Below are 11689 nucleotides of genomic sequence, written 5' to 3' on the forward strand. Positions count from 1 at the left end.
ACAGGTAGGCCAGAAGCTCCTGAAGCCCAGTGAACTTGGCGGGAGTGATGACGTTCCCATGGGCACATTGTGCTAGCTCCTACCCTAGCTTACTCTGTGTCTCTATCACCAACAAATAGCGAGAAGGCGCCTTCCGAAAAACAACAGCTCCACGAGGCAGAGACTCATTCCTCCTGGGAAACCAGATCAGACTCTCTCTTCCTCTTCCTTGGCAAGCCTATCTTCGTCCCCAGACGTGTGGGATCAACCCTGGGCCCCTTGGTCATGCCTCCTATCCCAGACGTAGTCCCCCTGTGGCTCTGCTTCCGGCCTAAGTCCTCGCTCCTCTTTCTGTCCCCTCTCCCTCCCTCCTCTTCTCCCGCTTCATCTTTTATCCCCCGTCATCCCTGTCCTCCATGCCTTATTTTGGCTGAAAATGATTTGCTTTGTCTAAAGGGTTGCAGTGGAAGGCTCCGGGCGGCCGCCCCGGCTGCATTAAAATTCCTGCTGGCCCAGCTTCGAGCTGAAAACGCTTCTCCCCCGAGACTCCACTTTCGCTATTACTGTCAAGTACCCTTGACTCTTTATTTTTGCCCTTTTATCTATTACAACTAATTCGAGTTCTTTTGCCCTTTTCAGTCTAAGACGTGGGCTTTCTGTAAAGCCTCCCCCTGCCACTGAGCTCTCCGTGTGCGGAGCCTTTAGAAATTGAGGGGTTTACTGTCAAAATGAAAATTTCACTTCAAATTATCTTGGCTGATGCACGTTTTCCAGGCCGGGGGCTCCTGTCTCAGCCTTTTGACAGCCAGATCAGCAGAGAGGTTCAGTGATCTCGATAATATCATCCAAGAGAGCGAAAGTCAATACAATGACAGGGAATATGACTGGATACAATCCAATTACAGCTGCTTGCAGCAAGGGGAAGGGTTTGATCTACTCTTCGCCCCCCAGATTCCTTTATTCAGTGGTTTCTCCGAGATCTGTCTCCAAAGTGCGGGGACCCCTGTGTTTTCATTTAGGCACACGTGTGTATGAGTGCCAATAAAATATCCTCCGAAAGAATAGTGCTGAGGCTTTGGGGGGGGGGGGGGGTGCAAAGTTCCTGCCCGAATCTAAAGTGTCCACTAGATTTAGGACTTTTACTTAGTCCTCTGTTGTTCACTTTTCCCTTTTTCATCATCTCCTCAACCTCCCTCCCCCCCACCCCCCCATGCTAATCAAATTCCCTGTCAGGAAAGAGAACTTTGTCAGTCACAGCCGGCCATCAGACGGGGTCGTCTTACTGTTTTCTCTATTCCTTTCCTGTTTATTTGCCAATATATTTATCTCTTTGTCTAGCACCTAGAACACCAACTTTCTCTTCTCTGAAATAAACTTAAAAAAAAAAAAACACATTTCTTGCGGGATCTTAAGAAAAGTTTTTAAAAAGATTATTGGAGCTAAATGTCTCGTGGCCCAGAGATTTCTGAGACTCACACGGAGAAAACCCTCTTCTCTAGCGACGTCAAAGCCCGCAAAGCATCGGAGAGGTAGAGGTTTTCCACGTTGCTAAAGGATCTCGAAGCTCAAACGCTCGGTTGAGAAAAGGAGGAAAAAAGAATCACACACTGAGTTTTCCATGTGAAACAGTCCCTTGGCACACTCCAGAAATTTCTGCTGATGTTAGGATTTATAGAGAGCCACCTGTATTTTCCTCAGCCCGGTTTTCTGCTAGGAGATTCCCCCGACCACCACGACCCCCAAGACCTCCAAGGTCTCTGGGGCCATGTTCTCCTCCCTCCTTTCTAAAGTCGTCAAGTGGAACCGCGCTCTTTTCTACTCCTTTAATATTTCAATAAATTTAGTGCACAGATAGAGTTCGGATTGATTTTTTAGGGATGGACATATGACTAACTGCTCAGGCTGTTTTCCCTTTGGAGGCGGAGGTTGGGGGGTGAAAAGCTGTCAGACTCATCAAACCTTGGTGATGGATGGAGCTGAGTTCTTTCCAGCTGGGAAGAGCCACTGAGAGGGGCCTGTTCCTCTCTTAGCTACCACACACAGCTTAGGGAGAACTTCAGGGGTTAAACTGTGAGTATGCTAATGGAGTAAAGAAATCCAATTTCCCTCAGGTTCCAGAGTGTACAGTTTGAAAAGGTTTTTAGAAATTGTAAAGGTTTCCAGTCCCCCCCCCCCCACGTGGTGATTATTTAGTGTTTGTTTAAATGTAAATCTTAAGTTATGCAGGCTACTTAATGAAGTGGAGAATCTGTAAATATTTGCCTCACTGCTCTTCCCCACTTTTCTTCCATTCTTTGGGATTTAATAGCATCTCAGAAGTTATCATTGGGATATTTACCAGTAGAAATCCTAAATCTGGAATTTAGTCATAGGGCAATGCAAAACACCATCACTCGGTTTTATTAGCATTATTATTTTAAATCTCTGAAACAGACAATTCATTGATGTGAACATACCTCTTTAAAACATCTTATTTGTAAAGTTAAGTTTGTGCGATAGTGTAAACCTGGGAAAAGTGCTGTTTGTGAGAATTATATACTAACAATGAAATCAGAAGGGAAAAGTCTGAAAAGTCTTTATAACTAATATTGGCATGCCTGAAATGGAAAACTCACTATCGAAACGATATTGAAACATTGCCTCAATGTAAACCTTTGAATGTAAACTTTCTGATTGTTTGTTAAGTACTTCTAAAATATAGCACGTGCTTTCCCCCTTCTTTTTTTCTTTAGACAGGAAGTTAAATAAGGATCCCGGCACTGATTCTTTTCAAAGTTGTAGGCAAGGGAAACTCTTCTCAGGACAGAATGAAAATAGTCTCTCTGGCAAACCTAAGCAAAACAGACTTTGAAATCCTCTATTTTGGGTTACTTGGTTTGACATGGTTGGTTTGCTTGCTTCTTGATTTGTTTTAGGTTTATTTTTATTTATTTATTTATTTGTAGAAAAAAGTTTATTCTTCAAACTTAAGCTCTTCCCCTCCCTGTTACCCCCCTCCCCCACTCTCTCCTTTCATTTTGTGTCCACTTCTGCCAAGGATAAGAACATTCTGGGCCCCGGTGGGGGGCGGGGCTGTTAAGAACAGAACATTTTGCTGCCAGATTTAGGAAAGGAGAGGAGCTCCTTATTGGAGTCGTGGTGGTGGTGGTGTGGGGGGAAGTTTGCCAGATGTCCCTTCAGCATGTCCGTGCTGTTCCCCAGAGAGCGTCCCAGGGTTCCCGTTTCCAGTATTGCTCCTTTGGTGGTAGCCCAGGACACTGTAGTGTTACTCAAAGCCTGGTTCAAAGTACTGTGCCTGAATATGGGGTCATGAAAGACCCCATCCACCCAGTTTCTGAGACTGGTGACAGGGGAATCTTGGTGCCTATCGAGGCCGCTGGGAGCCGAGACTGCAGTGGAGGAAGAAGAGGAGGAGGCAGATGAAGCGGAGAGTCCTTGGCGCTTCAACATGCAGGATGGGTACTCAGTCTGGTTCAAAGAAGTGGCTGTGTGAGCTAGGGACCAAATCCGGGGCTTGGTCTCCAGGATCTGGGACTCCCCGGGCTGCTGGAAGCACATTTTAGAATCGCAGCCCCTCTGTCGCCCTCCCACTACTAGGTCTTGCTCACATTCATCTACCACACTCTTGAGGCAGTTCTTGGCCCGCTCCACATCTTCCTCCAGCTGGACGCCTCCAGGGAGCGACATTTTGAGAGAAGTGGTAGGCTCCTTGCAAGGGTCTCCCGGACAGTCTGCGCCTCCAGAGGCAGCCCGCATGTGGCCGCTGTCCAGGTGCTGGAAGGCCGGCTTCAGTTCGCATTCTGAACTCTCCGACTCTATGGGGTCGAAATCATCTAAGTCACTTAACTCGAGTTCCTTCTCCTTGCGGACACGTTCTTTTTAGGGTGGGAGTGGGGAAAGGCAAAAAGAGAGACATCTACAAGTTAACGAAGCAACATACTAAAGGGTTCTTTTTCATCTCCACTAAACCCTAACCCAGACCCCTAAAGGGACTCAATAAGGAGTCAAGGGAATCAAGGAGAACCTTTCCTTGCCACCAACTCTCTCTTTCCTCTCTCCACTAATTGTCCCAAAAGACAATTTGCAAAGTGGTAGTGATTGTTCACAGTGGATCAAAAGATGACCAGGGGCCTAGAATAAAGATAAAACGTTTGCCCAATCCTTTAGGAACATTACAATAGACATCTTCTCATTCTACACCACTACAGCCACCAGTCAGTACACATAATTGTATTGAAGATCGATCTATTCCCTCCCTCTTCCTACCCAGAGCCAAATATTATCACTTCAAACCAACCATCATTCTTCTCATTTTTGAGATGGTCTTCCTGGGACTCTTCCTCTACCTCCTCTTCCTCCTCATAGGGTCTCTTCTCATCCGAGCATTTGTTTCTAGGTGGCCAAGTCATCTTGTTCTCCTTCTTGAGCCTCCTTCGAGCATTGGCGAACCAGGTGGAGACCTGGGTGAGGGTCATCTTAGTGATGATAGCCAGCATGATCTTCTCACCCTTTGTTGGATAGGGGTTCTTTCGGTGCTCTTGAAGCCAGGCCTTCAAAGTGCTGGTGGTTTCCCGGGTAGCATTTTTCCTCCGTGTTCCCCCATCCATCGTGCCATATCTGGGAAAGAGAGAAAAGAGGCGATGGCAAAGTAACCTGGGTCCCGCAGACTATCACGTGAGGGCTGCGTCAGAAAATTATCCCTTGTGACCAAAGCAGTAGAAATCCTAGGTTCAGTTCTGTTTGCTTGGTGCAGTAACCTTTGTAGCACCAGGTGGGTAGACAATATTTGTTTTTAATTTAAACACACACAAGGGGGTAAAAATCTGCTTTCAAAACCTTAGACGGAAATGAGCAGAGCGCTTGAGCAAAGTTGAGTCTGTTGGACAATTTGATAAGCCTCTATCCAATAGAAGCTATTTAAATGACCTCAGGGCGCAAATGTTAATAGACGTATATTTAATAGGATTCCTTTATTAGTAATCCCTCCTACCCCTTTGTTCTGGAAAATGTAAAAACGAAACGCAGAAGATGCTGGACTGTACCTGAATATTTAATGTACACAGCCAAGAAAGGTCACTAGCGCCCAGTGGGCGTAAAAGGTGGAAATGGCTTAAGTGGGGTTTCAAGGTTTTAAAGCTAACAAACACCGCAAGGTAACGAGTGACTCGTCTGTGAATGAGAGAGGAGTCCGGGCCCTGCTTCAGGGGCTGGCAACGTGTCCGGCAAGGGAGTCAAAACAAGGAGATTTCAGGAGAGGATAAAACACACCAATCATATTGAGGAAAGGGAAATCTGGGGGGTGCTGTGCACCCAAACGGGTAGGAACCCCTGGGGGGAGTCTGATTGGCCGCCTTATCACATTGAAATCATTGATTTTTACCACACTTGCTGCAGAAGAAACCTCGCCCCCTCTCCCCTTGCCCAAAACCACAAAGGATGAGAGAGAAGGAGATACAGGTGACAGTTTTGTCAAGGGGCTTAAGTGTGTGCCTGAATATGACCGTGTGTGTGGTGTGTGTGTGTGTGTGTGTGTGTGTGTGTGTGTGTAGTCAGCATATTTTTAGCTATAAAAGAGGGACTTAGGCTCCGTTTGGAGTCCGTATTTCCCACCTCACTTCTTTTGGTTCTCCCCACCCCCCAATGTCCCTTGGACTGACCATCAGGTGTTTCAGCCCGTAAGCCCACGGCTTCTTGTACTATTTAAACCAGATGTTTTATTCAAACACGCAAATATGAAAACTCACAAGACTGTACTGGTTTGATACTTATTACACAACCTGGGCAACTCAAGTCACTGGAATCTGCTGAACCACTCCTCATACCCCACCTCGATAGACCCAGGAGAGGATGTACAAAAGATTTGCGTCTCCCTTCTGCATAGTCACTTTTTCAAAAATGAATGGTCACTTGAAGAAAATCACCAATGTATGGCAACCCAGCAGTATTTACAGCCTGCAAAATATATATGGAAAATATTCCCTTCGGAATTCAGGGGTGGGGCTGCGGGGCAAAAGCACTCTCAATGCCCTTTCTCCTCTACGGAGCTCTTTAATTGTTGTTTCTTACCTGTCATATTGATACTGGCTGAGCGTGTGGTCATAAGGGTAGTAAGCGGCTGCTGCCTGCGTGATGCCCGCATGCGCAGATCCCGTCCCATCTTTCGAGTCGAAACTATTCTGTAACATTAAATCAAGCTTGTCGGTTTATTAATCTTTTTATTCCTCTAGGGGAATTAAACGACACTAATCTGGTTACATTTCTGATGGAATACAGAATATGTCCCTAGCAATCTCTACTGAAAATAAAGTTCCTTGTGAAGCCTTTATTTATTAGCTATAAAGTGCATATTCAATTCCGGTTGCTACAGATTGGAGGTAGAACATGTAAATAAAACTATTTTGTATTCCTCTCCCTTCCTCCTCCCCCCCCACCCTCTGGTGATGAAGGACACTTCCGATGGAACATGAAATCAACATGTTTAGTTCATAAATATATAACCCCCTGCACGTGGAGCCCAAGGCTAAAGACAGGGCCGGAACACAGCTCTAGTGACTAAAACAAACTTTGCTTGAAATCGACCCATTCATTTGAATTAGGAGGGAAAAAAAAGTTTCTGTTAATTCTGACCTAGAAATATGTTTATTAACTTTGGGGTAAGAAACAAAAGCGAGGGAGGAAAAAGAGGGAAAAGGAGGAGGAAGAAGATAAAGGTGAAAAGAAGGCGGAAAAAAGCAGGGAAGAGAAGAGGAGGATGGGGATAAAGAAGTTCGAGTCGGGGAGGATTTAGAGTAGAGCTCACGGCCTGGGGTGGTAGGTGAGAATGGGGGGAGGGCGACTGATTCCCAAGACTTTAATCCCAAGTGCTATGGAATTTCAGCGGGAGGGAGATCAATAGACACATTAACCCTCACTATAATGATGCCAAAGGAAAAGCTCATTCGAAGGTGTATCGATTCTTGGGGACCTGGACACATGCAACTTTAGACTCTAAGCCCCAGTAGCTCCTGCATCACTGGCATCCGTCATTAGCACCATTACTCCCTAGCACCTAGGAGGCAGCAATTTATTGAGTAATTGACTCCACTACTTTTCCAGAGAAGACCCCAATCTCTGTGAGCAGAAAAGAACCAAAGAACTATCTTGCGGAATGTTGAATAGAAACTTTCAGGTATCAACCCTACCTATCTCTAATCACCCTACATTGCAAGAGGACAGTTCCACAGGGGGAAAAGGTTGTCTAATTCTCTCTCTCTCTCTCTCTCTCTCTCTCTCTCTCTCTCTCTCTCTCTCTCTCTCTCTCTCTCTCTCTCTCTCTCTCTTTCTCCTCCTCTGTCTATCCCCCCTCCCCTCTTCATTTCCCCTTTCCTCTTCCCTCTGTCCCCTCCCCCATCCATCTCTCTCTTTTTTCTCTGTCCCTGACATGTTAGCTCAATCACAGGAATCATAAAGGCCAAGTTTGTTTGAGGGATATTCCCCACACCTCCACCCTGGGTCCAGAGTTTAGCTTACCAAAGAATAGAAGGCAGAGGCTTCAGTACCGTAGGTAACGTAGTTTCCGTAGCCCTGGGTGCTGGTGTAAGGGTTCCCATAGACTCCCAAGGCAGCTGCGGAATTGAGCTCATGCCTAGCTGTTGCCAGCAGCCTGCTCTCGTACACAGGACAATAGACTGGGGTTTGAGCTGAACCGGCTGCCCCGGAGTCTGCTAACGTCCGACCGCTGGACTCACAGCAAGTAGTCAGAGAATTAGTGGTCATCAGGAACTAGAAGGAAGAAAGAGGTCTTGAGGGCAGAAAGCGCGCTTGGAACGAAAATTAGTGAGAAAACACATTTCAACATACACAGACGAATGCCTGGGGGGGGGGGGGGTGAGAGGTAGGGAGGGAGTTTCTGTTTGCTGCTCTCTTTCTTGCAGCGAATGAAGATCTAGGATCTCTTGAAATGTCCAGTTCAATGCCCTTTCGTTTGTGAACAGAGTAACCCGGACCCATACATCGCACACCTCCATTATCTAATTGGGAATGTATTTTGGGAAAGAGGGACGTCTGATTGTCCAGAGTATATAGGGGAAACATTCTCTTCTCTTTAAACTACCTTCTTTAAAGGAACTTTTGCAGCGTCCCCATATTAAAATGATTTCACTCCTCTTGCTACATAAAGATTGCCCCTAGCCTTAGAACCCTTTCTTCTAAAGTACCGTGTTTACATTAGCTCCAGATTTCAAATGACCACAGAGACAAACACTCACATCTGTTATTAACCTGCTGTCTTTGGGGTATTCCCCAATGTGACTGCAATTACTCATTTAAGGCACTTTGCTGTTTCCTTTTCAAAAACACAAGATCTGGAGGAGCAAGTGAAACCTGGAGGGGGAACAGATCTCCCCTCAAACCTAGTTCCTCTCTCACAACCCAGTTCATCCCCTCCAGGTCCTACTGCGAGCTCCTTTCCTTCTCCAAATCACCAAGAAAGGCAGAGGAACCCAACTCACTCTCTGCGAACATCGCCAGCACCGCGGTTTAACCAATTTCACGCTCTTCTGATAGCTCTTCACTTTACCCAAGCAACCCCGCAGCCCGCAGACGTTCAGAAGTGGCCAATAATCATTGGCATACAATCAGTTATCCTCCGTGGACCATCAGGTCTTACCTGTGGTGCAGAAGAGTAAGGGTATCCAAACTGAGGGTATGACATGGTACGGAGGTTCCCGGTTATCAAGGATCGAGGAGAGGCGTCTGCTCTAACACGCTACCGCAGCTGGGCTCTGCTCTACTGTACCAATTGATTGGTGACCAGAGTTCCTAGATGCTTATAGGACGAAGCAGAACACCATATTTAATTTATCTACTTACATCTTAAAGTTTTTTTTTTAAACTGAGGAAAAAGTGATCTGTAATGCTTGTGGCTGTTCGTTTAGCCCCGGAAAATAGCCACATAGGGCATCGAGATCCACCAACCCGTGGCAATACTAATACATATTTTTCAAAAGAAAAAAGAAAAAAAAACTCGTGAGCAAACACGTGAAGTCGCATGTACATTGTTTTAAACAGAGAAGACTGACGTCAGATAAAACCTACTCAAACTGACCTAACTGCAGTTTTAATATTCATTTGAGGCACATCTGATATTGTTTGTGTGTGTGTGTGTGTGTGTGAGTGTGTGTGTGTAGAATACACAAACCTACATGTATGGCTGCAGAGAGAACGTGAATGCAAGTGGGGAATACAAGCAGAAAACAAATAGCACTTTTTATGGTTTTCATCTGAAGAATCAATATTGCACCGACTAATGATTTTTTCTCCTTAGTCACTGAAGAATGGTAAGCACTTTTAATTAGAAATTAATTAATGAGCAGCTGCTTCTTCCCACCCCACTGTAATAATTAGTCTCAATTACAAATGAGACATATGAAGGGACACACGAGTGAGTCTTCATTTAAGATTTAATCAACAGTTAAAATTAGCACTAACATTGGCAATAAACCACAGGACAACGACTTCTATTTTCTTTGCATCCTCTACTCCAGATGGGTTACTGAATGCAAAACTCTCAGGCTCAGGATCTAAGAAACAGCTGAAGGCAGCAACATTTACAAAGCAAGGGAACTGGAGAAAAACCTCAACTATAGTTCTTGTTTCTAAACGGGAAAGTATACACATACACTTCATATATTCATATATTTATGTATATATTTAAAACATGTGTCTCCAGACTCTTCTCACAGTCTATGGAAACAACAATCCTAATCTGGATTTTCAGAACAAATATATCCCCAAAGAGTTTTGCACATTCTTCTTTCCGAATCTCTTTTAATGTGAATGTTTTATGCCCTCCCCCCAGCAACCTTGGGCAAGTTTACTTCACCTCTCTGGGTCTCAGTTTCCTTATCTCTAACTTGAAAGTTTTAGACTAGACGATTTTTAAAGTCCCAGTCCAACTCTCATGGTTAGATCCAATCTAACCATAGGTCTTGAATGTCCAAATTGCTTTGAGGAAAATGAAACAAAGTCTTCTGCTACTCCAGAACATCTGAGACCCTTAGATAAGCGTCGCAAACTCTAGCCACTTCTTTTAAGTTCCCTTCCAAGCACGAGATCCTAAAACGCCCCCACCAGGTCCCGTGGCCTCCAAGTCCGCAGCAACCCCAAGCACGTCCCCTGGGCTTCCACCTTCCGTCTGTCACTGTCTTTCCTTCTTCTTCCTACACGTACCCTCCCTCCCCCCTTTTCTGAGGAGTTAAAATATTCATAGCTTCATGGTGGAGGGGGGGGGCCGCGGGCGGTGAGGCTTAGTCAAATCAGTCCTCCCTCAGCAAGAGATGGTCGCACACATCTGGAGTCCTCCCCAACCCTGTCATAAAGATCCTTTACACCCCCCCCCCCCCTTTCCTGGTGTGGCAGATTCGAGGAAGAAAAAAGCTCACTTACATGGAGGCACGAAGGCCCTTTAAAGTTGTTCTGGGAGCAAGGAGACGAAAAGCCCACATCCATTATTTTCACAGCCTCCCCGCTAAGATTGCGGTTTTCCAAGCCAGGGCTGATTCCCCTCCGCCCCCCGCGCAGAAGCTGCCAAAATGCTCTCCTCTACCGGGGGGTGGGGAGGAGTCCGGGGTGGTGGTGAAGAAGCGTAGGGGTAGATAGTTAGAGAGTACTAACCCCGAGACTTTCTCTATCCCATTCCAAGCTAAAGAATTTCAAGTCAAATCCCACTTTCAGCCTGATTTATCGGAGTCATTGGACAAGTTGTAAAAGGATCTCAAGCCACTTATAATTATAGCGCTTTGATTCGTCTTGCCTTCCACTGACAAAATCAGCTCTCTTGGCTTCCTCGGGGCTCCTTTCCTTCCTTTTCCTTTATCCCTTTAGTAAAGACAGGTCAAAAAAGCAACTACCGTACAAATTCCACCACCAGACTTGGGGACACCCCCATCTCTAGATGCTGCCCAGTGCGGGTCAGAGAGGACCAAAAGCAACCCTTGTGGTTCTGGGCCGCTCCCAGAGAGCGGAGGGCAGCTGAGGGAGTGAGCCTGTGGGAGCCCTGGCAGCCCAGCGCAGGGGAACTGCTGCTCGGTAGTGTGCAGACTTGCTCAGAGAGATTCCTGGGTTCAGACATGTGAATAGCCCCAGGGTCACACTCTAATTAATGATGATGTTCTCTTCTTCTCCCCAGCTGGAAGACTGCCTCCCAGAAACGAATCTGCCCACTCTGACAGCTCGATTGAAGGTGATTGATGACTATCTGGAGACCACAGTACACATAATATAATATCTGCTGCGTAATTGCTTTAATTTACAGATGAAAATACTAGTTCTCTGATCGAGTTAGACTATAGTAAGCAACGTCCTAGCTGCTTTCAAAGGAAAGGTATCGGAAATAATGAATAGCAGATCCATGCAAATTATTCAGACAGTTTAGCGTCTGTAGCCGGGAGAAATGTAAAAAGAACACGAGTCAAATGACATTAATAATTGTTTTTGAATTCTGTATTGATTTCTTGGCTAGCTGTTTATTTCATTCTCACCTGCATTGCTAATATCACCTTCGTGTAAATAATAAGAAACTAGCCAATGGGCCTTCTTAAAGAAATGAACCTCTCTCTCTCTCTCTCTCTCTCTCTCTCTCTCTCTCTCTCTCTCTCTCTCTCTCTCTCTCTCTCTCTCTCTCTCTCTCTCTCTCTCTCTCTCTCTCTCTCTCTCTCTCTCTCTCTCTCTC

General features: G+C 45.7%; 1 protein-coding gene across 8 annotated transcripts in view; it reads right to left on the bottom strand.

Annotated features, from left to right (window-relative positions):
* Positions 1–2363: 2363 nt before the first annotated feature.
* Positions 2364–11689, bottom strand: part of IRX4 (iroquois homeobox 4) — a 13048-nt gene continuing 3722 nt past the window's right edge. For 5 of the 8 annotated variants that reach the window (XM_069076532.1, XM_069076573.1, XM_069076557.1 and 2 more), the window contains 5 exons: positions 8627–8785; positions 7489–7740; positions 6046–6155; positions 4277–4596; positions 2364–3854 (listed from right to left, as the gene is read on the bottom strand). In XM_069076532.1, coding sequence (XP_068932633.1) covers positions 3055–3854; positions 4277–4596; positions 6046–6155; positions 7489–7740; positions 8627–8671 — 1527 coding nt within the window. In that variant the 5' untranslated portion in view covers positions 8672–8785 and the 3' untranslated portion in view covers positions 2364–3054. Of the gene's footprint in view, positions 3855–4276; positions 4597–6045; positions 6156–7488; positions 7741–8468; positions 8607–8626; positions 8786–9841; positions 10332–10404; positions 11118–11689 lie in introns of those variants that run through there. The other 3 variants (XM_069076540.1, XM_069076548.1, XM_069076588.1) reach the window with 3 other exon arrangements.

Source organism: Petaurus breviceps, unplaced genomic scaffold, assembly GCF_028583685.1.
Source record: "Petaurus breviceps papuanus isolate PSGF00001 unplaced genomic scaffold, PetGlider_PUasm1.0 151, whole genome shotgun sequence".
Taxonomy (NCBI): domain Eukaryota; kingdom Metazoa; phylum Chordata; class Mammalia; order Diprotodontia; family Petauridae; genus Petaurus; species Petaurus breviceps.